Source organism: Capricornis sumatraensis, chromosome 9 (genome assembly GCF_032405125.1).
Source record: "Capricornis sumatraensis isolate serow.1 chromosome 9, serow.2, whole genome shotgun sequence".
NCBI classification, from domain to species: Eukaryota; Metazoa; Chordata; class Mammalia; order Artiodactyla; family Bovidae; genus Capricornis; species Capricornis sumatraensis.
The window spans coordinates 27,270,690-27,297,048 of NC_091077.1; the positions used below are offsets into that span (position 1 = coordinate 27,270,690).

Here is a 26,359-nt window from a genome sequence, read left to right on the forward strand (position 1 = left end):
ATAGTCACATAATTCAAAAATGAGGACCCAGGAATCATGCATTGATGTTCTGATAACAAAGTTCATTTTCTTTCCCCATATTGTTGTAACACAAGAACTTAAATCAATTTTTTTTGCAAGTGAATACTAGGGAGAAAAGGAGTATGGGTGAGTTGGAAGTAGTAGAGAGAGATGAGAAGCAGTTAAAAAGCAGTTAAAAAGTGTTAGTTACAAGAATTCAGACTGACAAAAGACAGTGTTAGCAAGGTATTTAAACCAATGAGTATTTATTAAAAGCCAGGGGTGCACCAGGCACAATTCCTGTCCAGTAGGCTAACAAACACAAATGATGTAACCAATTCACTTATTAGCTTATCTGATTAAACAAAATACATTTCATAGAAATGATTATAAAATGCATTATAGACAAACAGAATATCTTTTATATTAACAAATCTTAGGGTGCCTAAATAATTATTAATAAAAACCAGCCAACCCATATGGTAAATAGAAGTTAGCAAACCACCAGTTATATATTTTAGTCAGCAAAAGAAAAAAGCATGCTATCATCATGCTGATGGGTTTCACCATTAATTATAGACATCCTGTTTTGAAACAAACACAGTCCACCTACAATCTTAAAAATGCAGTATCTTCCATCCAGTATCAAATCACTATTATATTTTTTGGTTTAAAGATTAGTTTTGGTTTCAAAGTCTTAGTTTAAACTTAGTACTTTAGTCTCAAGTCTCACAGATTCGTGACATGGGGTGGGTGAGAATCAATCCTGTTAAGTATTAATGAGAGGAACAAAACAAAACATTAAATGGGATAGTTTAATCAGCTTTGCCTGATTTTCTTGCCAATACGTGGCTGAGAAGTTAAGATACACACGTAACTTAAACCAGAACATAACATCAGAAAGGGAAAAAAACCCCAAACTCAAATGTTACTTGTTTGAAGCAAGTTTGTCCATCAGAGTTTTTTTTTTTTTTGCCCTTTTGGAAAGTCATGGCAAATTCTTTAAGGGACCATATCAAGTTGGTTGGCACATGATATATCCCTTCTGTTGAAGGCTGGTTAAGGCAGGGGTGGATACATGAGAGAAAAGGCTGATGGGCAGGGCTGAAAAGGCTGGAGTGGAATATATTTGCTGACAGTCACAATAATCTGCTGAACCACAATCATCCAAGTGTCCGCCGGGCCCTTCTGGAGACCTCCAGAGACGGGTCTGTTTTCTTCAGGCAGCAGCACTGAAAACTTCCTCAGAGAGTCGAGGTCAACTTTTATTGCACAGGAACCAGAATTATTCCCCATTCCCCCCTTTCCTGAGCCTGAGGCCTCCAAGGGCAAGAGAGGCTGCCCGCCTGCTAGCTCCTCTGGCCAGCAGGGAGCACTCCACCAGAACACCCCGGGAGCACCTACTTGAAGGGAAGTGCGAGGTATGGCGTGGCTCGAGCTTCAGTCACCATTCTCAAGCAGCTTTTGTAAGTTGTTTTGTATCTTGAAATAATAGAGAGAAAAGCTCCTGTTATTCCATAGAGTGGAGTATACAGTAACGGCGTGTTTGCTATGGTTCATATAATGCTTGAGATTAATCTCTTCTACCTTGAATTAAAAGCTACACATGGGTTAAATTTAGATCAGGCAAATAAATGCATTATCATGGCACAAAACTGTTTGACAGTCCACTTCAAAATGAAAAAAGATAGGGCAAAAAATGAAAGAATGGCACAAAGATGACAATGTCAGTAGAGACTAAGAGAAATAGAACAAAAACCTTGGCAACACCAGGTGTGACCCAAATGCATTCACAGGCAATGGGAAACTGTCCTTGACAAAGCCCATGTGATGGTCTGAATCGGACAAACACCACAATATAACATTTCCCAGAAGACAGAATTTCACAGGACATTGACGATCTGTGGATCTCAAGCCCACAGGATAGTGTTGGGCATTGAAAATGGGTTTGGTAAATGTTTGGGTAAATGAATTTGAAAGAATCCAGAGCAGGGTGTTTTTAAGGATCAATACTGTGAAGGGAATAGGGAACTCTGTGGAACAAGAGAAAGAGAACATAGTCTTCATTTGCAAGAATATTCTGTGATGTCCTACTGGTATCCACAGAGTAAATGGAGAGGAAGAGGTCGAAAAAGTATGTGCCAGGAACTTCATGTATGCTCACCTTAACCACACACATGTTCACACACAGAGGCAGGTTTTCTACGCGAAGGTAAGGGCCTGAGGCACTATATAACAAGACTAGTCACACAGTAGGTGGCACAGTAGGGAAAAGAACAGATATCTGACTCCATAAAAAAGTTTATGCTTTTTCTTCTGCACTGCTGCTGCTTCTAAGTCACTTCAGTCGTGTCTGACTCTGTGCGACCCCATAGATGGCAGCCCACCAGGCTCCTCCATCCCTGGGATTCTCCAGGCAAGAACACTGGACTGGGTTGCCTTTTCTTTCTCCAATGCATGCATGCATGCTAAGTCGGTTCAGTCGTGTCTGACTTTGTGCGACCCTACAGACAGTAGCCCACAAGGCTCCTCTGTCCACAGGACTCTCCAGGCAAGAATACTGGAGTGGGTACTGCTCTGACATTAATGTCACTTCCAGTGCTAAGAAAATAAGTATTTACTTCTTTACCTGTAGAGGGCACTGCCTTCATTCCCCATATTATTACTTCACATCTTCCCTACCTATCCCATCGGATCAAAGATAAATGGACAAGCAGGAGTGGAAAGGGAGAAAAAGAAATGATTAAAAAAAAAAAAACTGATATACAAAATATTTAAAATGCCTATAAAGACAAAAACCCCAAAAGTAAAACAAAGGAGATAAATGGGCAGTTTACAAAAGGAAATCCATAAGAAGAATATATATGAAATGATGTTCAACCACAGTATTAATCAGGAAAATGTAAATATAAACCATGAGATCTGACTTCACACTCAGTCTAGGAGGTGGGAGGGGGCCAGAATGGCCTAAGATGGTCTACATTAGAGAATCTGAGGAGACATTTGAAGATAGACTAATTAGTGAACAAAGTCTTGTGCAAGCAAAAAAAGAGGAAGGAGTTAAAATATCCTTCAATTTCCCATAAGAAATGACTGAAAGGGCAGTGATGCCGTGAACAGAAATGGGTAAGATATAAGCGGGCAGATCAGGAGGCCGAGACATGACCAGTCCCTATAGGAGAATAAAAGAGAGTTGCTGGTGTTGAGTAGAAACAGCTGAGACGTGGCTTCTACCTCCCCATAGCTGCTCCACCTCCGCCATGCACTGCTGTGTCATCACCAGCCTGCCTCTGGGAAGGGCGGGGCTGGAGGGTACAGCCTGAGTAACAAGCACACAGGTGTGCCCTGGTGACTGTTTTTATGCCAAGACTCCTATGAGCAATGTGTGCAACTAAGTCAACACATGCATTTTGACCCTAAATCCCCTCTTTCCCGCTTCTGCTTTGGGACACAGGTTTATGTTGGCACCCTAGCTGAGAGGCTGGGTTCTGTGCAAGACGTGACCAGCTGTCTCTCCTGCTTTCCTGTCCCTCATTACAGAAAGTGTTGTCCCTGCCAGGATCCACAGGAGAATGGGAAGAAATGCACAAGAGGGTGGCTGGGTTCTGCATGCTTCCCAGTCCAAAGAACATCACCATGTGCCAGCATGAACAAAAGAGAAAATTACCTCTCCATTCTCCAGGTCAGCATGGAAGTCAAACATGTCTAAAGTGAAAGTCACTCAGTCATGTCCAACTCTTTGTGATATAGTCCATGGAATTCTCCAGGCCAGAATTTTGGAGTGGGTAGCTTTTCCCTTGTCCAAGGGATCTTCCCAACCCAGGGATCAAACCCAGGTCTTCTGCATTGCAGGCAGATTCTTAACCAGCTGAACCACAGGGGAAGCCCAAGAATACTGGAGTGGGTAGCCTATTGCTTCTCCAGCAGATCTTCCCAACCCAGGAATTGAACTGGGGTCTCCTGCATTGCAGGCAGATTCTTTACCAACTGAGCTACCAGGGAAGCTCTAAACATGTCTAAGCATTTCATCAAAGAAATTTTATCTTCAATTCTAGCAACTAATGTTTTAGAAAGGAAAACAGTTCTGGTTGCTACTCCATACCTTCTCTAGCTTGATTATGCATCGCAAAGAGAAAATGTCTGAGTCTGCCCACTGATACATTGGTTCAGTGGGAATTATCTGTCATGCCTTGGTTTAGAATAGAAACCTGTGGACTCCTTTGCTCTCCATACTTAAGTGGTTAAGTGCTAGATACCATTTGGTATCACAGGACAAACTTAATTTGACTTGTCTGTGTTTTATGTTTCTTCCCAAGTAAACATAACTGTACTATTATGGAAATCCACCAAATACCAAGCATTTGTGGCAGCAATTAGAATTGAATAATTCACTAAACCTTTCCTGAGATAAGGATCAAAACAAAGCATCAGATGGGAAGGGACAGACATGGTGAAAGGAGAGATAAGAAATGTTAACAAGGTTTAACTTCAGGGTATTTCTGGCTCCCTACCATCTTCTCCTGGTTGCCTCACTCTTCAGTGACCTTATCCCCAAGCAGAAGGTTGGCTTTTTGGGGAGCAGTAGGGGGCTTCTCAGGACAAATGTGGGAGTCAGACCTGGCTCAAATTCTAGCTCTGTCAACTTTCTGGCTCTGCCTCCTTGAGTAAGTTAACTTGAAACTTTGATCATTTTGTCAGATGGAAACAATGACATCTACAGAGACTGAATGCAAATATTTTATGAATGGTGACAACCAGCCTGGGTGGAGCTGGGGCTCCACCTCTCTGGTCAGGACACTCCCCCTACAATGTCCCTCCCTGGAGCTCCATGTCAGATATCACTTATCCTTGGGGCCTAGGACAAGAGAATAATTTCTAACCAAGGAGGAAAACCACAAAATCTACTATTAATAATAAGGAAAATGAACTGAAACCTATTTCTTTGTGGAAAATCCCTTGGTGAGGTTTAGCCATTTCAATGGCCTGTTGCACACCCATGTGTGTGTAACCCCTGCCCTACGGTGGTAGGGGGCCTATAGTACCAACATAAACCTGTGTCCCAAAGCAGAGGCAGGAAAGAGAGGATTCAGGGTCAAAATGCATGTGTTGACGTTATAAATAGTCATAAGCTGCACACATTGTTCATAGGAATCTTAGCATAAAAACTGTCACCAGGCAATAAGACCAACCTAGACAGCATATTAAAAAGCAGAGACATTACTTTGCCAACAAAGGTCTGTCTAGTAAAGGCTATGGTTTTTCCAGTAGTCATGTATGGATGTGAGAGTTGGACTGTGAAGAAAGCTGAACATCGAAGAATTGATGCTTTTGAACTGTGGTGTTGGAGAAGACTCTTGAGAATCCCTTGGACTGCAAGGAGATCCAACCAGTCCATTCCAAAGGAAATCAGTCCTGAATATTCACTGGAAGGACTGATTCTGAAGCTGAAACTCCAATACTTTGGCCACCTGATGCGAAGAGCTGACTCATTTGAAAAGACTCTGATGCTGGGAAAGATTGAGGGTGAGAGGAGAAGGGGACGACAGAGGATAAGATGGTTGGATGGCATCACTGACTCAATGGACATGAGTTTGAGTAAGCTCTGGGAGTTGATTATGCACACGGTGGCCTGGCGTGCTGCCGTCCATGGGGTTGCAAAGTGTTGGATATGACTGAGTGACTGAACAGACTGACTGAGGCAGTAAGTACAGTGACTGCCCCAACACAGGAAAGAAAGCACTCACCTTTTCTAATCGCATTATGTTAGCTGTAAGCTCTTGACACAGGGCCTCCACATTTAACTGTACTTGTGACCCCAGGCCAGATGGTGCTGTCTGTCTGTAAGAACCAAGAGAAAAATTACTGTGGGCAGGAATGGCAAAGAAACAAGTGGAATGAACACAGTTTAAATTTATTTGAACAGAAAACTAGGTTATAATAGAAGACAGTGTGCATTTAACCTGCTAACATCAGAAAGGCCTTGAAGTACTGCACAACTCCAGACTAGATGTTTAGGAGACTAATTCTACAAAGATCAGCTGGAAATCTCTTAAGCTATTTTTGTCTAAGTGGCTGTGTTGTACCTCGGCTTCCAAACAAGAATCAATTATTCTCAAGCGTGTGGTTTCTTAGACTCCTTTTATTAACTGCTGATACCTTCTCTCTGTCCATGATGGCATGCATTTTTAAGGAGTATTGCTTTTCTCAGTCATATTCGTACTGTTTATGGGAGAAGCAATCATTTACACTAGAACTTTCATAATGTTTGGGCTTCCCTGGTGGTTCAAACAGTAAAGAATCTGCCTGCAATGCAACAGACCCAGGTGCGATCCCTGGGTTGGGAAGATCCCCTGGAGAAGGGCATGGCAACCCACTCCAGTGTTCTTGCCTGAAGAATTCCATGGACAGAGGAGCCTGTCTTTAATCAAATTTCTGTTGATGTATGTGACTTCTGTATTTCCTTCCTTGAGACCTGCCATATAAATGTAATTGCCCTTGTCAGTAATATAACTGATGTATTCACTATTAACCACTCGAGTATTAAAGAAATGGGCTCTTACTCTGGGGTCCACTGGGGTCCTATACCAGCTAACACTGTAGGACATTTAGAGATATGTATACATTTTCCTGGAGAACTGCTCAAAAACCACTGATCAGATTTTCATGTTAAGGTCAAGCACCATGGTTTGTTCTCCTCTGTTTCTTGGTTGTAATTTAATTTAAGCTGTGAAGTTTTTTTTTTTTTTTTTTAAGTATAGTTCAAACCTCAACATGAATCAGCCATAGGTATACATATATCCCCCTCCCTCCCATCTCCCTCCCCACCCCACCCCTCTAGGCTGATACAGAGCCCCTGTTTGAGTTTCCTGAGCCATAAAGCAAATTCCCGTTGGCTACCTATTTACATAAGGTAATATGTTTCCATGTGACTCTTTCCATACATCTCACCCTCTCCTCCCCTCTCCCCATGTCCATCAGTCTCTCTCTGTGTCTGTTTCTCTATTGCTGCCCTGTAAATAAATTTTTCGGTACCATTTTTCTAGATTCCGTATATATGTGTAGAATATGATATTTATCTTTATCTTTCTGACTTCTCTGTATAATGGGCTCTAGGTTCATCCACCTCATTAGAACTGACTCAAATGCATTCCTTTTTATGGCTGAGTAATATTCCATTGTGTATGTGTACCACAATTCTTTACCTATTCATCTGTTGATGGACATCTATGTTGCTTTCATGTTCTAGCTATTGTAAATAGTGCTGCAATGAACAATGGGATACATGTGTCTTTTTCAATTTTGGTTTGCTCAGGGTATATGCCTAGGAGTGGGGATGCTGGGTCACATAGTGGTTTCATTCCTAGTGTTTTAAGGAATTGCCATACCATCTTCCATAATGGCTGTATCAACTTACATTCCCACCAACAATGAAAGAGTGTTCCCTCTTCTCCACACCCTCACCACCATTTATTATTTGTAGACTTTTTGATGATGGCCATTCTGACTGGTGTGAAGTGATAGCTCATTGTAGTTTTGATTTGCATTTCTCTAACAATGTGTGATGTTGAGCATCTTTTCATATGCTTGTTATAAGCTGTGAAGTTTTTAGATGGCATTAACTGGTCTAGTTTATTTTACATAGGATCCATTTTTGAGCCATAGATATTTGGTAACTTATTGATGATTATCTAAATGTTAAGAAAGCAAACATGTTTTTCATTGAGCAGAGGTGAAATAGTTTTTTCTTTAACCTTGATCCATAGTGTCGAAGTCTTATATCCCAGGAAGGAAACTGAGTTTAAATCTTTAAAAAAAATTTATTTGGCTGCACTGGGTCTTAGTTGCAGCATGTGGGATCTAGTTTCTTGACTAGGGACTGAATCTGGTCCCCTGCATTGGGAGTGTGGAGTGTTAACCACTGGACCAGCAGGAAAGTACCTGGCGAAATCTTTTGGTCTCTAAACGAGAGATCTGAGACTCAAGGTACTGATTTATCCACATGAAATTCTGACAGTCCACAGGCTGTGAACCCACTAACAAAGCTAGTACAATGTATATATTAAAAAAAAATGGTTCTCTACCAATGAAAGCAGATTACAAGTGTGGATTTAGCTACCTGGGCAGCATGGGTGGATGACCCTGGATGAAGAAAGATACAGAGGAAATTCAGGTTCTGTTCAATTACTCTATTAACAGACTTCCCCATTATAGATGTTCCCTGACCTCATGTCATATGTGACCTCTGTGATTTTCCTTTTGAATGATGGAGGTTGACTAAATAGTAGAATAAATATTCCATTTGATGTTCATTAATAGAATTTCCCCCTCATTGTCACCAAGTTAATTAAATGATAACAGGACAGGAGGTACATTTCCCTAATAAAATCACTTATATCACTTATATGACAGTGAACTAATACTAATAGTTTACAGTAATGTAGAGTCACCTCCTAGCTCTAGGTGTATTATTAACATTCTGAACAACATGGGAGAGAGTAAGGGCAGGGTATAAACCTATCCCAAACCATTCATTAGACTTCTTATTATTGGTTCAAATGTATGTTCATGATACAAAAATAATCTGTGTAACAGCATACACATAAGCCATAGAACAAAACTTTTAGGTCACTGTTAAGAGTGTCAAGAAAGGCCCCAGAATGGTATAGCATAATAGTTCTTGAAGTGTAGACCCCAGACCAGCACCAGAAGCTTGGAGAATGGGCCTTACAGTCTATTTTAATAAGCTGTCCAGATGATTCTGATACACAATGAAAATACACTGACTCACTTCTCAGCTATTCCTTACATGCAAGGAACCACTGGTAGGCTAAGTTTCTATGGTCATATAGACCTGAATCCTGAGTCTGTTGTTTTTACAAACTGTTTCTCTGAGTCTCAATTTTCTCATCTGTAAAGGAGGGAATAACATCTATCTTTTAGGGTTATGGTGAAGATATAATGAGAGAACGTTGTTGGTGTGTGAAAGTGTCTATTGCAACAGTGTCTCTAGCACATGGTACATACTCTACAAAGAAATATCTCTACTTTTAAACCTTCAGCTAGCACTATGCTTTTATTTTGGTTTTCAGGGAATGTGTCAAAATCCTCATGTAAGTCGGTTTATAGGAAAGACCGCTATGTCAATAGATTTAATTAGTTGGGGCCTATTAAAAATACTGTGGTAGAAAGTCTTTACAGACACATTCAGCTAATTACTGGTCACATGGATCTTCACAGTGGTCAAGAGTTTTGTAAATAAGTGAGTTTCTATAAAGAGCTATAAATGATGAAATGTGCTAAGTTACTTGAATTGTTTCTTTTTTATGAATGACTTGACTCACTGCCATTTTACAAAGATAAACTTGAATATTTTAATAAATGGGCCAAGGTCACAACGGAGCTTAGGATAAGAGAACAAGATAATGTAAAATTAGGCTTGTTTCTTGCCTTCTTGCTGGCAACACTATAGCAACTCAAAAACATGCAGAGTCAGGTCATTCATTTTTTTCTCCAGGGCCCACCTACCTCTTTATTTTCTACATGTACACTTAGCAAAACGTCTCATACAGAATGTATCCTCAATTAATGCTTGCCAGAAGGATGCCATGCTCAGGTCAAACATTATACCAATGTGAAAGGCAAGCAGAAGACAGCACTGGAGGGAACTGTCTTACTCAGTCTGATGGGTGTCCACAATGGAGGTTAGTGACCCCAGCTGCTCCTCCAGAGTATTAATTCTGTATCTCATGTAGAAGGTCGAGATGATCAGTGCACAGACACTGGAAAGGGATAAAAGAGAAATCATCAATAGGTTAATGACCCGGGCCTGATTGATGTTCCTAAAGCAATAAATATAAACTCTGTACATTGGAGGCAAGGTATTTACCAAAATAACTTGGCTACAGAGACTTTAAAAAGGTCATTTTTTTTTTCAACAGACTGATGCTTGCACCAAACTTTATAACTAGGATATTCAATTCTCTGCTGCTGCTGTCAAGTCGCTTCAGTCGTGTCCGATCTGTGAGACCCCACAGACAGCAGCCCACCAGGCTCCCCCGTCCCTGGGATTCTCCAGGCAAGACACTGGAGTGGGTTGCCATTTCCTTCTCCAATGCATGAAAGTGAAAAGTGAAAGTGAAGTCACTCAGTCATGTCCGACCTTCAGCGACCCCATGGACTGTAGCCTTCCAGGCTCCTCTGTCCATGGGATTTTTCCAGGCAAGAGTACTGGAGTGGGGTGCCATTGCCTTCTCTGATTAAATTCTCTAGTCCCTCAATTTACAAATAATGGCCATTTAGGAGTCTTACTCAAAGCCAGCCAATGTAGATTGTCAAGCTGGGGCTCCTCCCACCAGATACTGTCGGAAGTCCTGGCCAGTAAGTATCTGGTTTTGTGACTCACAAATTCCCTGCTTTATCTGAAAACCAAACCGGGCACATCCTCCTCGGTTGTGAGGAACACCCTAGAACTGGGTCAGGCTATTTTCAGAAGAACTGGTTACAGAGTGAAAGCTGAGGGGGAAGTTAAAAAAAAGTCAATGCCTAAGTTTTATTGAAGGGGATTACTTTTCTAAAAATTGAAGTAAAGTTGATTTACAGTGTTGTGTTAATTACTGCTGTACAGCAAAGTGATTGTTATACATATATTTATATTTTTAGAAACAGTCTTTAATATTTTTTAGTATTCTTTAAAAATATTTTCAATTTTTTAAACACTCTTTTCTATTATCCTGTGGTTTATCATAGGATATTGAATAAGTTCTCTGTCCCATACAGTAGGACTTTGTTGTTTCTCCTATACAATTATATTTTATAACTGTATATAATTTGGATCTGCTGACCCCAACCTCCCACTTCATCCCCCCACTCTCTCTCTCTCGGAAACTACCTGTCTGTTCTCTGTGTCCATGGTGCTGCTGCTGCTGCTAAGTCGCCTCAGTCGTGTCCGACTCTGTGCGACCCCATAGACGGCAGCCCACCAGGCTCTCTCGTCCCTGGGATTCTCCAGGCAAGAACACTGGAGTGGGTTGCCATTTCCTTCTCCAATGCAGGAGAGTGAAAAGTGAAAGTGAAGTTGCTCATTCGTGTCTGGCTCTGTGCGACCCCATAGACTGCAACCCACCAGGCTCCTCCATCCATGGGGCTTTCCAGGCAAGAGTACTGGAGTGGGGTGCCATTGCCTTCTCCCTGTGTCCATGAGTCTGTTTCTATTTCACAGATAGGTTCATTCGTGTCGTATTTTAGATTCTGCATTTAAATGACAGCAGAATGATATTTGTCTTTCTGGCTTACTTAGTATGATAATCTCTAGTTACATCCATGTTGCTGCAAATGGCATTATTTCATTCTTTTTTATGGCTGAGAGTCATTCCATTGCATATATATATATATATATATATACACACACCCACACCATATCTTTATACATTCACCTGTTGATGGACATTTAGGTTGCTTCCATGTCCTGGCTACTGTGAATAGTGCTATGAACATGGGAGTGCATGTGTCTTTTTGAATTATAGTTCCGTCTGGAGATATGCCCACGAATGGGACTGCCGGATCACATGGCAGTTCTCTTTTTAGTTTTCTGAGGAAACTCCATACTGTTTTCCACAGTGGTTACACCAGTTTACATTCCCACCAACAGTGTAGCAGGGCTCCCTTTCTTCACACTCTCCAGCATTTCTGGGCTTTTTAACAATGGCCATCCTGACTGCTGTGAGGTGGCACCTCACTGTAGTTTTGCATTGCCATTTCCTAATAATTAGCAGTGCTGAACACCTTTTCATGTGCCTCTTGGCCATATGTAGCCGTTCTTTGGAGAACTATCTATTTCGGTCTTCTGCCTCTTTACCAATTGGTTGTGTTTTTGTTGTTGTTGGGTTGGATGAACTGTTTGTATATTTTGGAAATTAAGCCCTTGTTGGTCACGTCATTTGTAAATACTTTTGCCCAATCTGTGGGTTTTAATTTTGTTTACAGTTTCCTTTGCTGTGCAAAAGCTTGTGAAACTTTGACTAGGTCCTATTTGTTTATTTTCGTTATTATTTCTATTGCCTTGGGAGACTGACCTAAGTAAACATTGCTCAGGATGTTTTGCCCATGTTTTATTCTAGGAGTTGTATGGTGTCATGTTTTATGTTTAAGCCTTTAAGCTATTTTGAGTTTCGTTTTGTGTATGGTGAGATGGTGTGTTCTAACTTCACTGATTTACTTGTAGCTGTCCAATTTTAAGGGGATGACATTCTAAAGTTGTTTTGATTTCTAACCAGAGGACATTAGATAGACAAAAAAATAAACAAGAACAAAGATGCGTCATATTTCAGGCAACAATTTCTCTACTAAGAGTATCTACTCAGAACTTAGTCCTCTGCTGGATCTGGCATATTTTGCTCTTCTTTCTTCCCTTCTCCACTATTTATTTAAATAAAAAAGGGTGAATATGAACATGTGACCTAAGTTTAAGGAAACAATGTTGAAGTAGGAGATGAAAATTGCCCCTGGAAAGATCTGGGTCACATTAGAGGCATTAGAGATTCATGGCTCTTGACAACGTGAAGAGATTGTTCCTTTAGTGAAATGAATCATTTTCTTAAGTCATTCATTAGCAGTAAAATATAAGTCTTAAGTCATTCACAGTAAATACATTTACTTACACAACTGCATAGAATATAAGAATATGGTGGAGAGTTGGACATTTCTCAGACTTTACTCTGGGTATGAGTCCAGTGGTTTCTGACTGACCTGCTGAATGGAAAACAAAATATATGTTTTAAAGTGATAACATATCTCCTTCATGCAGCAGTATCCCTATAGGGAAGAAGTACTTGAGAGACAGAATTATTTCCAGGCAGTAGGAATCAGAGAAAATACTATCTGAAGCCTTCCAGTTTTCATTTCAATCAGTGGTTACAATTCCTTCCCACATGTTTCATTCAATACATATTTGTTGAGAGCCTTCTCTGTGCCAAGGCTTGGGATACAGTGAGTGACTGGTGAACAATACAGACCCCAGCCCTGATCTCCTACCGGGACAACCGGTGACCAGTTATGATAAGAATCAGTAAATAATAATTAAATAATTTAGTTTTATGGGTAATTTTTGAATCATAGTCTCAATGTATTCAGAATGATGAAAGGTCCTCCTCAGAAGCTATTCATCTTTGCATCCCTTACAGTAAAGCACAGAACTGGGTACTGTCTGTTGAGTGAATACATGAACTAATATGCAAAGACCCACAGCAGGAAGGGAGGAGAGGCAACAGGAAAGGCAGTCATAAAGTGAAACATGAGGACTTTTAAAGTTACAAGCAGACGCCCCCACTACCCGCCTGCCATCATAATCCATTCCTTACCGTGCCCAGGGAGACTCTTGGCTTTTCCCTCAGGTACCCTGTTCACAAGGGGATCTGCCCGAGTTGGTTTTGCTTCTCCCTTGGAGACATTCAGAACTGTCTGGGATTCTGTCACATGGAAATCTACCAAGATGAAACAGGGCTGGGTAAGTTTTCCCTCCAGTACATTTACACACATAGGATCAACCACAAAGCAAATCAATCCCTGAATACATACATAATGGTCGGGAATATAAATGGACCTTCTCACAAGCTGGTTGAGTGGTTTGGGGATGAAATCCAATGTTTAAGCAAATAAGAAATAAAACGATACAAAGGCTGTTTGTCCTTATCCCACTGACTCATGGGGATCATTCGGCCATAATAATTAACAATATTATAAAGAAGAGGTAAGAAAGTATTGCATTTTTCTGTCTTTTGACCACTCCAATATTATGTCTATTTAAGAGATGATTTCCCCCCCAACCCCACACCACACAGCTTGTAGGATTCTGGTTCCCCAACCAGGGATTGAACCTGGGCCCTCTGCAGTGAAACTGTGAAGCCTTAACCACTGGACCCTCAGGGCATTCTCAGAGACATTTGTTACATGCATATAAAGGGAAATGGGTTTTTACCACATAGGCAATTCGTTTCCCTTGAACTTTCAAACTACCCTTTGTTTAGAGTCCTGTTTTAACTGTAAGCGCAGAAGATGTGTTGTTTATTGGTTGGTTTTGTTTTTTTGTTTTTGGTTGAGGTAAGGATGTTTTGTGGAGAATTAAGTTTCAATAAAGAACAAAAATCTCCCAGACCTCGAGAGTTCTCAGATTCAGGGGTCTGAGAGCCAGAACTGCTGTATCCTTCCATGTCTTGCCTTCTTTGCCGCACCACTCCATCCAGATCTGAGAATTCATCGTTGAAATCCTGAAGGGAGATAATGAAATGCAAAGAGGCCCATTATCCTTTATTCAACATGTAGGCCTTTCACTTAGACCTGACCTATAAAATACAAATAAGAAAGGATTACCCCATAACAGATCAGAGTATCTGGTTACTGATTTTCTGGGCAGTCAGAATTCTGTTAACACACAGTGGCCAACTTGTTTGAAACAACAAATGTCTAGGGAAAAAACTGGAATGCTGATGACAGAATAGCTTCCAGGTAAAGCTGGAGAAGTCTCATTTGCATTTTGTAATGAGAAAAAGTGACTGAAATACATATATATGTAGCAAAAAAGTAGCTAGAAAGTTCTAAATGTATGTTCTAAATGCAGAGTCCTTTGGAAGGCAAGGAGATCAAACCAGTCAATCCCTTAAGGAAATCAACCCTGAATACTGACTGGAAGGACTGATGCTGATGCTTCAATATTCTGGTCACTTGATATGAAGCGCTGACTCAACGGGAAAGACCCTGATGCTGGGAAAGATTGAGGGCAGGAGGAGAAGGGGATGACAGAGGATGAGATGGTTGGATGGCATCATCAACACAATGGACATGAGTTTGAGCAAATTCCTGAAGATGGTGAAGGACAGGGAAGCCTGGTGTGCTGCAGTCCGTGGGGTCACAAAAGAGTCAAATGTGACTTACTGAACAACAGCAAATGCAGAGAAAGGTTTTTTCAAATTACAGTTTTAACAGAGGTATTGGAAACAGAAAAGGGAAAATGGCTTAAGCAAACTGGACACTGAGGGAAAGTTTTAGCTTTTTTCTTCCCTCAAACAAATCAAAACAGGGTCAGTAACATACTTCTAAATGACAGAAGGGTTATACAGAAGTGTGGAGTTGGGAAACAGTGGGATGTTTTTGCTGTGTACCCTACTTGTTCCCCAAAGTGCTTAAGAAATGAAGAGACAAGAGGCATCACTAAAATGTGCCAGTGAAAGTACAATTAAGCAATTAGGCAAAGGTACAGTTAGGTGAGCTTTTCACAATTTATTTAGCGACCAAGTGAAGAAAAGGAAACATGGCCTGCAAGTATATTACCAACATTTCACCTTCAATTAGCTGTCTCTTGATCATTTCAATAGCCATTGCAACTTCATGCAAGAATTTATAGGGGAAAGAAAATTAAACAATTCAAATCTCCTCAATTTAATAAGTATTAATGGAATGCCTACCATAGATTAGGCAGTATGCAAAGCTCCATACATATGATTTCATGACTGCATTTAATCTTCACAGCCATGTAAGGAGCTTGGCATTTTACCAGATGAAGAAGCTGAGTCAGAGTAATTAAAGAGCTTGCCTGATGGCATAGCTCAGCTGGCTGGAACCGAGATTTGAAACCAGGTTTGATGGATTCCAAATCGTAAGTGTGTTATCCTATTTCTCACTGTTTTTTTAAGGTAGATTTTTTTTTTTAATTGAGATAAAATTCACTGGTTTAAGTATACAATGTAGTGGTTTTCAGAATAATTACATTATTGTACAACCATCACCCCTGCCTTATTTCATGATATGCCCATCTCCCAACCAAAAGAAACTCTTTATCCATTATCAGTCATTCCAATTTCTCCCTCCTTTCATCCTCTGGTGACCACTAGTGCATTTTCTGTCCCCATGAATTCGTCTGTTCTGAACATTTCATATAAATGAATCATACAATATGTGGCCTTTTGTGTCTGCCTTCTTCCCCTTAGCATAATGTGTTCAAGATTTATCCATGTTGAATTATGTATTGATAGTTCTTCCTTTTATGGTCAAATGATATTTCACTATATAGATATATTACATTTTATTTATCCATTTATCAGCTGATGGGTATTGGGGTTGCTTCTACTTTTGGGCTGTGATGTATAATGCAGCTATGAACATTCTGGTTTTTGTGTGAACATGTTTTCAATCCCAGTACTTTTTAACAGCTCTGAAAAAAGATAAAGATGTATAGATGTTGAAACTCTGGGCTCATCCCACTTCACCAAAGGTATTAAAACATTTAACAATCATCAATTTGGGAATAACCATTTGAACAATATGGCTGGGACTTCTTGGGCTTATATTATACCATCTCAGGTATAAATAAATCTTATACAAATGGGGGGAGCTATTTCCCATTAGAGATTTACTCTATAATCAAAAAGTCTAAGGGAATCCAAGAATCTCTCTGCCTTTCACCTGGGCATTACAGCTTTCTTCTTCCACAATTATTTCTAGTTATTCCTCTTCCACAGTTATTTCTGGGTATCCCTCAACATCTACTAAGCTGTAAAATCTTTGAAGGTAAGAACTAGTTTTGATTTTTCCTGGTGTCTTTATGGGTATACTGTGCTAACATGGTGCCTTCAATGCAGAAAACGTTCAATGACTTGTGGGACTGAATCATGCCCTCCCCAAATAAATTGGTGAATCCCTCTAAACAACACTGATAAATCCATCAAGATTTGAGGAATACCTTTGTGGACCTGTGACTGGCCAAGTCAGCCAACTAACATGTTTCTTTTCTTTTGCAGGATGGCTCTTCAATTACCTGAATAAGTTTATGACCTCCTATGGTCCTCTCTCCTTCAGGACATAAATGCCCTCCTCAACTCTGCCTCAGACGCCATGGTCCTAAGTTCCTCCCACACCCTGGTCATGGTGTAAGGAGCAGTGCCATTGTGGGACAGTCTCACTTTCTTTTGCATTTTGATCATTTTGTAGGCAACTCACCAGAGGCAGAGATGAAGGGCGGTCTGCCCGGAAACTGTTTTCAAGAGAAGATGGACTGGGACCATTGCCAATACCTGTATTCTGAAATTATTGAAACAAAATTATTTTTACAAAATGGAAAAACCAGATCAACTCCCAAACTAAGAAATACAGAAGAGAGACAGCAATTGAGGCTCAGAGATGTCATACTCACTTCTAAGTGTCCACACACCGATTTCAGTAGTTTGTAAGTTGAATCTCTGGAGAGTAAGGAGACAAATATGTACTGAAAAACAAAATTATAATTATTAACAGATACTGCTTGACTAGAAGTAAGAGTTAAAAATTTTATCTGCCTATATTTTTTCAAACAATGTAGCCTATATTCTATACAGAGTCTATACTCTCATTCCTCTCACCCACACATTGAGTTTTTATTCCATTCCTAGAATAAAGTGAGTATGTTCTCCCACAATAGCAACAAAACTCTCAAACCCAACTTAAATAATAGAGAAACATATAGCAAAAGGAAAGCTCTGATACCCTAACCTTGGTGCCCCAGACAAGCTTGGTCAGAAAGAGGCCTGAACAGCACAGAAAGGCCCGTGGTGTTTTTGCCAAGTCCTCTTTTAAGTCCTTCTCCCTCCCCTCCCCACCTCCTTTTGAGAAGGTATTTAACAGTTCCCAAGGGTCTGCTGTCTCTGCTCTGACCTAGATTTCCATTGAAAATTTCCCAGCCGCTCTAACAGGCTCATTTTTTTTCAAGCCACTTCCGGATTCTTTCTTGTACAAATACGGAGATTTCTCCTAGTGGACGCTTATAAGTAAGTTATGAGAAAGAAGTCAAGTCAGAGCTAGGCAAGTCATTTGAGAGACAAATAACATAAGGAAAAATTTTACCATCAACCATATGTTGACAATAAAAAGGCTCACTCTTTTTCCATCTGTTCGAATCACACAATCTTTTTACACTCACTTTCCAAAGTTTGTGACTACCCTCTCTTGCTCACCCATGAGAGAACTTGATATACTTTCCAAGCAAATACTGTATTCCAAAGTAGTTAACATTATGGGTTCTGGCAGTAGATGGAGCAAGTTGCAAATTCTGGCTCCTTTACTTACCAAGTGGGTGACACTGGGCAAATTGATTACTTAATGCCTCTTAGTTTCTGTTTTCTTAACAGTCCCTACCCCTCATAGTATGGCAGTGTGGAATAAATGTGTACATACAAGGAAAGTATCTTGTGTACATCTGGCAAGAAGTACCTGATGCTTGCTAGCCATTAGTATTAAAAAAAAAAAAAAACCTCACAATAGGTATCAGCATATTTCCTAGCTCATCTGAATAGCTTCTTTTACTCTTCCCTTCTCTTTCCTTCCCTCTTTAAGTTATTCAGTAGGGTTAGAAATTAGCTTTTATGCTTTCATAAAAACAGTAGGGAAAAGATAAAAAAAAAAATTTCAAGTGAAAAATGAGTAACCAAACCATTCGACTGCCTCTCTCCTGCCAAGATGAAAGAAACACTGCAAATATTTCAGGTTGTCCATGCCTGGGGTAGCCCAAGGCCCATGACAACTCCAGAACTTCTGTATCGAAGAGGGGTAGTTAAGACAACCTGGAAGCAGAGAGGGCCGAGATTGGGCCTGAAGCTGCACCTGAATAGCAGACCCCACTTTCATGTTTTCAGGTTGGCTCTGGAGAGGCACCAATGGAGGTTACAGGGAGACTGGCCACCCCCACCTCAGGGACTCCTCCTATCACCCTGCCTCACCCTGTAAGCAAGGCAGTGGTAGTGTTTTAAATAAAAATAAAGAAATGAAATATATCCCTTTAGCCTGACCTGACCTGACAGATGTTAGGCAAAGCGAAGTTGGGAAAGAATTTTAATTTTTTGGACCTTGGTCAAGTAAGTATAATGAAGTCAGCAGGAAATTCAAAATAGGCAATGATTAGAATAAATCACCTTGTCAGGGGAAACCACACTAAACAAATGTCTGAAGGCTGTGATTTTAAAAATTAGTCTTCTAGAGTAACTCCCAATTCACGGTATTTATGGTTCAGGGTCTTGGTACTTGGCAAGAGGCCCCTAAGGCAATGAAACCCAGAGCAGGACAAAGCAGGGTGCCCACGCGTACTCACCCTATCTGTGACTGTCGCTATAATCAGGGCATTTGGCACCAGGAGGGCAGTTTTGGTTTTCTTTATCAAGGTTACTGAGAAAGCTGGAATCGAAATCTGAAACAGAATCACTGAGTTAACATGGGTTCAGGCTTCACAGAGCAGCATTCCAAATCTTCCCGTTAAAGGAAAAAGAAAAGATAAAACCAACAGCCGGCTCTTCAGTCTCCATGAAGAAAAGGGAATCTTAAAGAGTGGCATGGGTGTGTCACCGAGGTCTCAACCTGGTGTTTGCAAAGCAGGAGGATAAGTGTGGATCATTGAGTCTGTTGAGGGGTTTGGTGGGAAACCTTTATCTTTAGACATGGGAACAGAATGCAAAATGTACAGTCATTTTAAAGGTGATCCTAAGACCCTAAAGAAGTTACGTGCTTGTGGTTACCCACTCTGAGCTCATCTCCAACCACCCTGCTCTCCTCTGTCCTTGGGGGAAAAGGCTGAAAGCACTGGTGTAGCAGACCCATTTGGGGACAGGAATCCTGGGACCTGAATTCTCAGTTCTGTTACTATCTACATGACCTATCCAATCTCGTAAGCTGTCCTTTCTTGGCCTCAGTTCCCTGACTTACAGAGACAGTCTTACCTACTTCCCAGGATTTTCTGTGAATTAAATGAGATAATAGACGGAAAATACCTAGCACTCAATAAAAATGTCATTCATCAGTCTCTTAAAAAAGAGGATGGGTGAAATAAAAGAACTCTTAAGTTCTTTTCTGATTCAAACAATAAGAAATAACGACAATTACAGCAGCTACCATTACAATACCTATTCACTAGATGACAGTTTCATTTAATTATGACATTCCTATAATATAGATATTCTAAGAGATGAGGATGTTTGTTTAGAGAGGTATGTGACTTTCACCAGGGCTTTCCTGGTGGCTCAGATGGTGAAGAATCTGCCTGCAATGCAGGAGACCTGGGTTCGATCCCTGGGTCAGGAATCTCCTGGAGAAGGGAATGTCTACCCACTCTAGCATTCTTGTCTGGAGATTTCCACGGGCAGAGGAGTCTGGTGGGCTACAGTCCATGCGGTCTCAAAGAGTAGGACATGACTGAATGACTAACACACATGACTTTCTCAGGGTCATAAATAAGTTACAAAGATAGAATCTGAACCAATCTGATCCAAAATAGGGGTTCTTTTTTATACAATGTACTCCAAGAATGTACCAGATGCCACAAATAATAGATGTTCCTCATATTTTAATCAAACCTGGTTGATTTTTATGAGATCAACCAGGTTTGATCTCAAAGGAAAATGGATCATATCACTTTGATCCCTGAAAACAGAGGCACCCACAAGGGCCTGAATTCGCCCACGGGTGCACACACTCATGTGAACATACATTTTGTAAAAATGCTTTATATATTCTGAAAGAAATCAACAAGGTCAGTTATGGGGAAGGAGGGCCTTATGCTAGTACTTCCAGCTTGAATGACCAAAACTGAACTTGTAGGTTCCTTAACCTTAAATTTAGGATATTTCTGTTCATACTGAGGCTTACAAGATGGAGTTGTTCTACTGCCCCTGATGGGAAGATTATGAAGAAAGAGGGGCTGATCTAAATTAGACACTAGAGGAAAGAAAGCTATTTCATCAAAGAACTCTACCCACAAAACTTTTGAAGTTGGGGAAATAATTCAGAAGTGATAAACTGGGATTACTTTGGAAAAAAGAACTTAGTATCTCTCAAGAAAGATGATAATATAACAATGAGTCTAATTTCGATTCTCAGCAGCAACACAAATACACAGTGAAAAGAGCTATAAATTTGGATTTTTGCAGAATCTGAGGCATGGAACACCCTTAAGATGGAGTTTTCAATCAGTTGCTTCATTAGTATAAAATGACAACTAGATAACACTGGAGAAATAAAGCATGAATCATTTCTCTGTTTGAGCTTAGATGGAATGCAATACGTGCCTTTAATTTTACTAGCATCTGAAAATACACACCGGCTGAAAAGGTCTTGATTAAATTCAGGTTACACTTTATTATTACATTCCTCCAGGGTAGGGCGCTTAGAAAATTCCCCTTCCTGGTGCAGATTGTTTGACTCCTTCTAGTTCATGCTAGATTGCATTGAGCCAAGGTCTGTTGGCAGGGAGCAAGTTCTGCCAGAGGACTGAAGCCCAGGTTTCCATGATACCATCCTCAGTGGGGAAGGAATGTGCAAGTCATGATTGTGGTTCTTATCTTCCCACCCCTCTTCGATTTGATACAGCACAGGCAAATGCAACCCCATGTGTCCTTGTCTTGAAAAAATCACGTCAATCCTTTTTTTTTTGGTCAGTACTTTCTTAGCTAGAGGAGGGATTTTGAAACCATTGCTAGAATAATATTAGCTTGAAACCACTTACTGGCTTTGTGAATTTCTCATCCCTTAACAAAAGCTAATTCTTTGTTCTCTAAAGTTTTCAAGCCCTGCTGCTTTGGTCAGAGGTGTTGGCTTTCGCTATTCCTGAGAATTATCTTTATCTCACAGAACCGGAAATCAGTCCCCGTATCCACTCTATGCACAAGAGCTTATAATCCAGAAATCTAGAAACATGGTGTGATATTACTCAATATCGTTTTCCATTATACTGATTCAAATAATACTGTGAATCTAAACTATGTTTATCTCAACTCTATACAATAAAAATTACATGTTTGATGCTAGTCTGCTGACTCAACACCAACATAAAGAATTTCCACCATATTTGTTAAATGGCTTTTATTTATAAGACTGCCAGTAGCTTTAGGGAGAGTATTTAAATAAAACATATCTACCAGTCAAAACAAAAGGAGTTTTTAATCAGCTACTTCATGAATATAAAAGTTGCTTATTCATAATCATGAATCAGAATGATTAAAAACTCACCAAGGTCACGCAAACCCCAGGTGTTTCTCTGCCTCCTTGTTCTGGTGGCCTGGCTGAACTATGTGGTGTTATGTCATAGCTCAAAGGGAAAGAATGTCAGTGGGAAGGAATGAGCTTTTTCCTTGCTTACACCAAACTCCCAAGGGCCTTGTTTAAAAGGTGGTACCCTGGGAAAACTACCAACTCCTTCAGGCTCTTCTCCTTAATGGCTCAGGTACCATGGGACTCTGCTCCCCCAAATTTGTATTTAGTGAGAAGGAAAAGATGTCAGTCCGCATCTACTGGAGATTGTATGTGACTCCCAGACCAGGACCAAAATGCTCCAAAGCCTGCTCATTTTGTACTAGTGACAAATGGAGCTCTAATAAGTAGCTTATTTATATGCCTGTTTGCCTAGATTTCTCATGGTAACTGTGTGAATATGGTGTAAAATTTTTTTTTAAAGAACTGTTTTGGGTTTAATGTATGTCTTTGAAACAAATTACAGCATACCCTCCACATGAAGAACTTTGAGTGTGCTGGTGACATCTCGGTAAAAAGGATTTAAGGCAGGATTTTAGGAGGGATATATGTATGTAAGGGAAAGAATGAAAAGAGTGCAGGTTGGGGAAAAAGAGAAGTTTGTGTCATCGAGAGGCATTTAGGGGGCTTCCCAGGTGGCGCTAGTGGTAAAGAACCCGCCTGCCAATGCAGGAGACAGAAGAGACACTGGTTCTATCCCTGGGTTGGGAAGACCCCTTCGAGAAGGGCATAGCAACCTACTCCATTATTCTTGCCTGGAGAATCCAATGGACAGAAGAGCCTGGCAGGCTACAGTCCATGGGGTCACAAGGAGTCAGACACGACTGAAGAGACTTAGTACTCATGCAGAGGCATTTAGAACCTGCAGTATTTGGGACTACAGTAAAGGAAACTTGGTATAAAGGTATCATAATGACACAAATATTTATAAACATTGTTACATTTAACAATTAATATTAACAATATGTAAGAAAATGCAGGGTTAGTTTTCTTTTAAAAAAAATACTAACCTTAGTGTCTTTTCCAAAGACCTTGGAATGAAAACAAATCCAGTTTTCTGATACAAAGAGTTTCCCTTGGTATAATATTTCTTTCTGTAGAGCACACGTAAAACCTGGGAAGATATACACAGGTATAACATCATTTACAACTTCCATTTAAGATGAAAATGGTGTATATCTGTTGATGACTCAGGGATGGGCAGAGATAACACACTCATATGCTCAAAAGATCTCTCCCCTGTTTTTCAGTTATCTTTAGTGGAATAAAGCTATGGAGATGCGAGTTTGTTTTTTAATTCCAAGTCTTACAAACTTCAGTATCAACATCAAAATAGAAAGGCAAGTGTGTCATTGCAGATGAGAGTTCAGAATGATGTTTCAAAAATCTCTGTTTGGGAAGGCGTGTCACCCTTGTGCTAATGTTGACACTGCTGCCTGCGCCTCCTTCCCTGGGATGGTCATAATGACTCTTTTGAAATAGATGGTCTCACTGTGGGAAAAGAACATGACCCACACCTTCCTGTGTGGAGATAATGGCAGGAACCCAGCACGCTGCCTTAACATTTGTGTACAGAGGGAGGCTGGAATGGAACCCTGGGTCCCTCTGCTCCCAGGTGGAGCCAAGCAGGTGCTGAATGGCGTGCTGGGTTGGGTGTTCAGGCGTGACCGCTGAGCCCTGAACAATGCAGGGGTCAACATGTCTGTCGACCTAGGTCTGTGTTGCCTTCTTCCGGTCTGGTCTTGCTTGGTCTTGTTAGCCTAAAACGGCACAGTCCAATCACAATGCATGTTAGCACGAATATGGAAGGCGAGGACATTCTGGAAACCTCTGGGATAACTCTGTATCACATGGAGGGAGTCAGTTCCCCATTCTACTCTCTTATCTCTCAAGGTGGTGGGTGAGAGCTGAGTGAGGTCAGCATTACGGTCACATCATGACTTTCAGAAACCTATGCCCTTTGGTGATTCAGTCCCCAGACTCTTTCACCCCCCAAACCAATGAGCATCTTTTCAAAGCAGGTCAGAACTTACTCTGTCTCAGGGGTTCCTCCGTGGGGACATCTAGAAACAGTTTGTGGAAGTGCATGTTTGCTTTGTCCTGCAAGGAAGACAAAACACAGAAGTCCCTGCTCGCAGCGTTCTTGTCAAACATAAGCAAATTTTAACTTCAGTTGAAATCAGATAACAAGTCTCCCCACTCTTAAATAAAGAATCTTTAGGAATTCCTTCTCCCTGATCTTATAGTCTCCAACACAGCCCTCCAGGGAAAAACAGTGGAGGTCACAAAAGGTTTCATTTTCCAATGAGATTAGTGACCTGATGACTGGACATGTATCTATAATCATGAAGTAGCTGGTGGGCAGGCTTCCGCAGAAGCGGCTGGACAAGGGTAATAAGAAATGAGGTAGAACTGACAGAAATCTCACCAGGCAGTGAATCCCAGGGCACTCAAGATCCCAGTGAGTACTCTCAGAAGAGGGTAGTGGTTAAAAGCTCTGTATCAGATAACCCTGAGTTTAAGTCTTGGCTGCACCTCTTCTGTGGTATGTGATCCTGCCCTAGTAACTTAACCTCTCTGGGCCTCAGTTTTCTGCACCTGCGTCAGAAGGATGTCCTAGGGCTTAAATGGGGGTGATGTATCTCCAGGACCTGCTACTGGGTTTGTCCCTATCACTATTACTGTGGTGAAGGTATTTCCTTAACCAATGTTGGGGTAGATGACAAATAGGATTTCACAAGAAAGATTTAGCTCTCCAGGGCAGTAGAAGGCCCAGGAGTCTAAAATGCTACAAATCACTTCATCTTCAAGGAACCTGTTTCCAGTTATGCTAACAGCAATTTACAGCCTGTAAAGGGCATTCACAAAACACCACTCCCAGCTCCACAATAACCTGGGAACTGATGTTCGTACTGCACAGTTCAGGGACCTATGCCTCAGGGATACCTGGGGACTTAACTGGCTCCACGCATCTACTAAGAGGTAGAGCTGGGCCCCCTGTCCACAGGATCACTCTTCTTCAAAAGCATCCAGCAGGCAGAATCTTATGAGCAGAAAAGAGATACCACAAATTGGCCCTTGATGATTTATTATCTAAACTAGAAGTGGTCTCAGTGGCATAAATGGTCCTAGTCTTGCCATAAAGGTGATTCATATGACAGACAGTCCCCTCGAGACAACTAATTCATGGATGAACACTTCACATAAAGTAGGTTAGCTCATGCTGCTTCTTGGAGTACGTCTGGCAACCAGAAAGTTCCCTCTGATTAAAGCTAGATGTTGTTCTAAAACTTACAGTTACCAGTGGGGAAAGGGGGGGTGGGAGGGAGGCATAAATTGGGAGATTAGGATTGATATATACATACTATCATAAAGAAACAGATAACTAAGAAGGATCTACCGTATAGCATAGGAAACGCCAATACTCTGTAATGGCCCATCTGGGAATAGCATCGAACAAAGTGGATCTATGTATAACCGATTCACATTGCTGTTCAGCAGAAACTAACACAACACTGTAAATCAACTATACTCCAGTAAAAATGTAAGCAGCTAGGTGTTCTCTCAGAGCTTTGCTGAGATTCTCTTGTTAATGGCTATAGTTGAGTCTTGGCTGCATGCTTGATTTAAAAATACCCTCCTGGGCCATGAAATCTTCAAAAATGTGGATAAAAATCAAATTTTATAAAGGTAGGGACTGATCTAAATTAAACATGACATGAAGAACAAATGCAATGCATGGCTCAACTGGATTCTAGAGAGCGGGAAAAAACCTCTGAAAGACATTGATTACTAGGACAACTGTGGAAATTGAACATGGATTTTACATTAGTAATATTTTCATAAATTTACTATTTAGTTAAATTTCTCAGGTGAGTCAACAGTTTCTTGTTGTTAGGAGACACATATTCAAGTATTTTAGGAGTAAAGTGTCAAAAACCCCAAACTGTTGACCCTAGTATGTCATACTCTATGATGCAGATCTGTCTGGGTATATTCTTCTGGAGAAGAATCATAACCCTGTTCCAGGTTTTCCTCCTCTGTGTGCACCTGGGAGGCATTCTATTCACACAGATGCCTTATAAGACTCTACCTGCAGGGTAAGGATGTCACAGTTCTGCTGGACTTGGCTAATTATTAGACAGGCACATCAATCTGGGTTGGCCCCTGCTCTCTGGGAGCTTGTCAGAGTACAGGGCCACAGTGCAGGACTCACTACCTTTCAGCACATGCTGGAAGGTCAGCTGGGAAATCCAATGTTCTCTAAATCTGTACCTGCATTAGGCCTGGCCCTTGCGTTCCTTCCTCCAGCTGGCTTCAAATCAAT

General features: G+C 40.8%; 1 protein-coding gene across 4 annotated transcripts in view; it reads right to left on the minus strand.

Annotated features, from left to right (window-relative positions):
• Positions 1 to 290: 290 nt before the first annotated feature.
• GRAMD2B (GRAM domain containing 2B) overlaps positions 291 to 26,359 on the minus strand; it is a 135,337-nt gene continuing 109,268 nt past the window's right edge. For 3 of the 4 annotated variants that reach the window (XM_068979641.1, XM_068979640.1, XM_068979642.1), the window contains exons 4-14: positions 24,066 to 24,132; positions 23,043 to 23,146; positions 19,106 to 19,201; positions 17,180 to 17,251; positions 16,987 to 17,067; positions 14,150 to 14,261; positions 13,356 to 13,478; positions 12,657 to 12,744; positions 9,675 to 9,779; positions 5,745 to 5,838; positions 291 to 1,482 (exon numbers count right to left, since the gene is read on the minus strand). In XM_068979641.1, coding sequence (XP_068835742.1) covers positions 1,441 to 1,482; positions 5,745 to 5,838; positions 9,675 to 9,779; positions 12,657 to 12,744; positions 13,356 to 13,478; positions 14,150 to 14,261; positions 16,987 to 17,067; positions 17,180 to 17,251; positions 19,106 to 19,201; positions 23,043 to 23,146; positions 24,066 to 24,132 — 984 coding nt within the window. In that variant the 3' untranslated portion in view covers positions 291 to 1,440. Of the gene's footprint in view, positions 1,483 to 5,744; positions 5,839 to 9,674; positions 9,780 to 12,656; positions 12,748 to 13,355; positions 13,479 to 14,149; positions 14,262 to 16,986; positions 17,068 to 17,179; positions 17,252 to 19,105; positions 19,202 to 23,042; positions 23,147 to 24,065; positions 24,133 to 26,359 lie in introns of all 4 variants that reach the window. The other variant, XM_068979639.1, reaches the window with a different exon arrangement.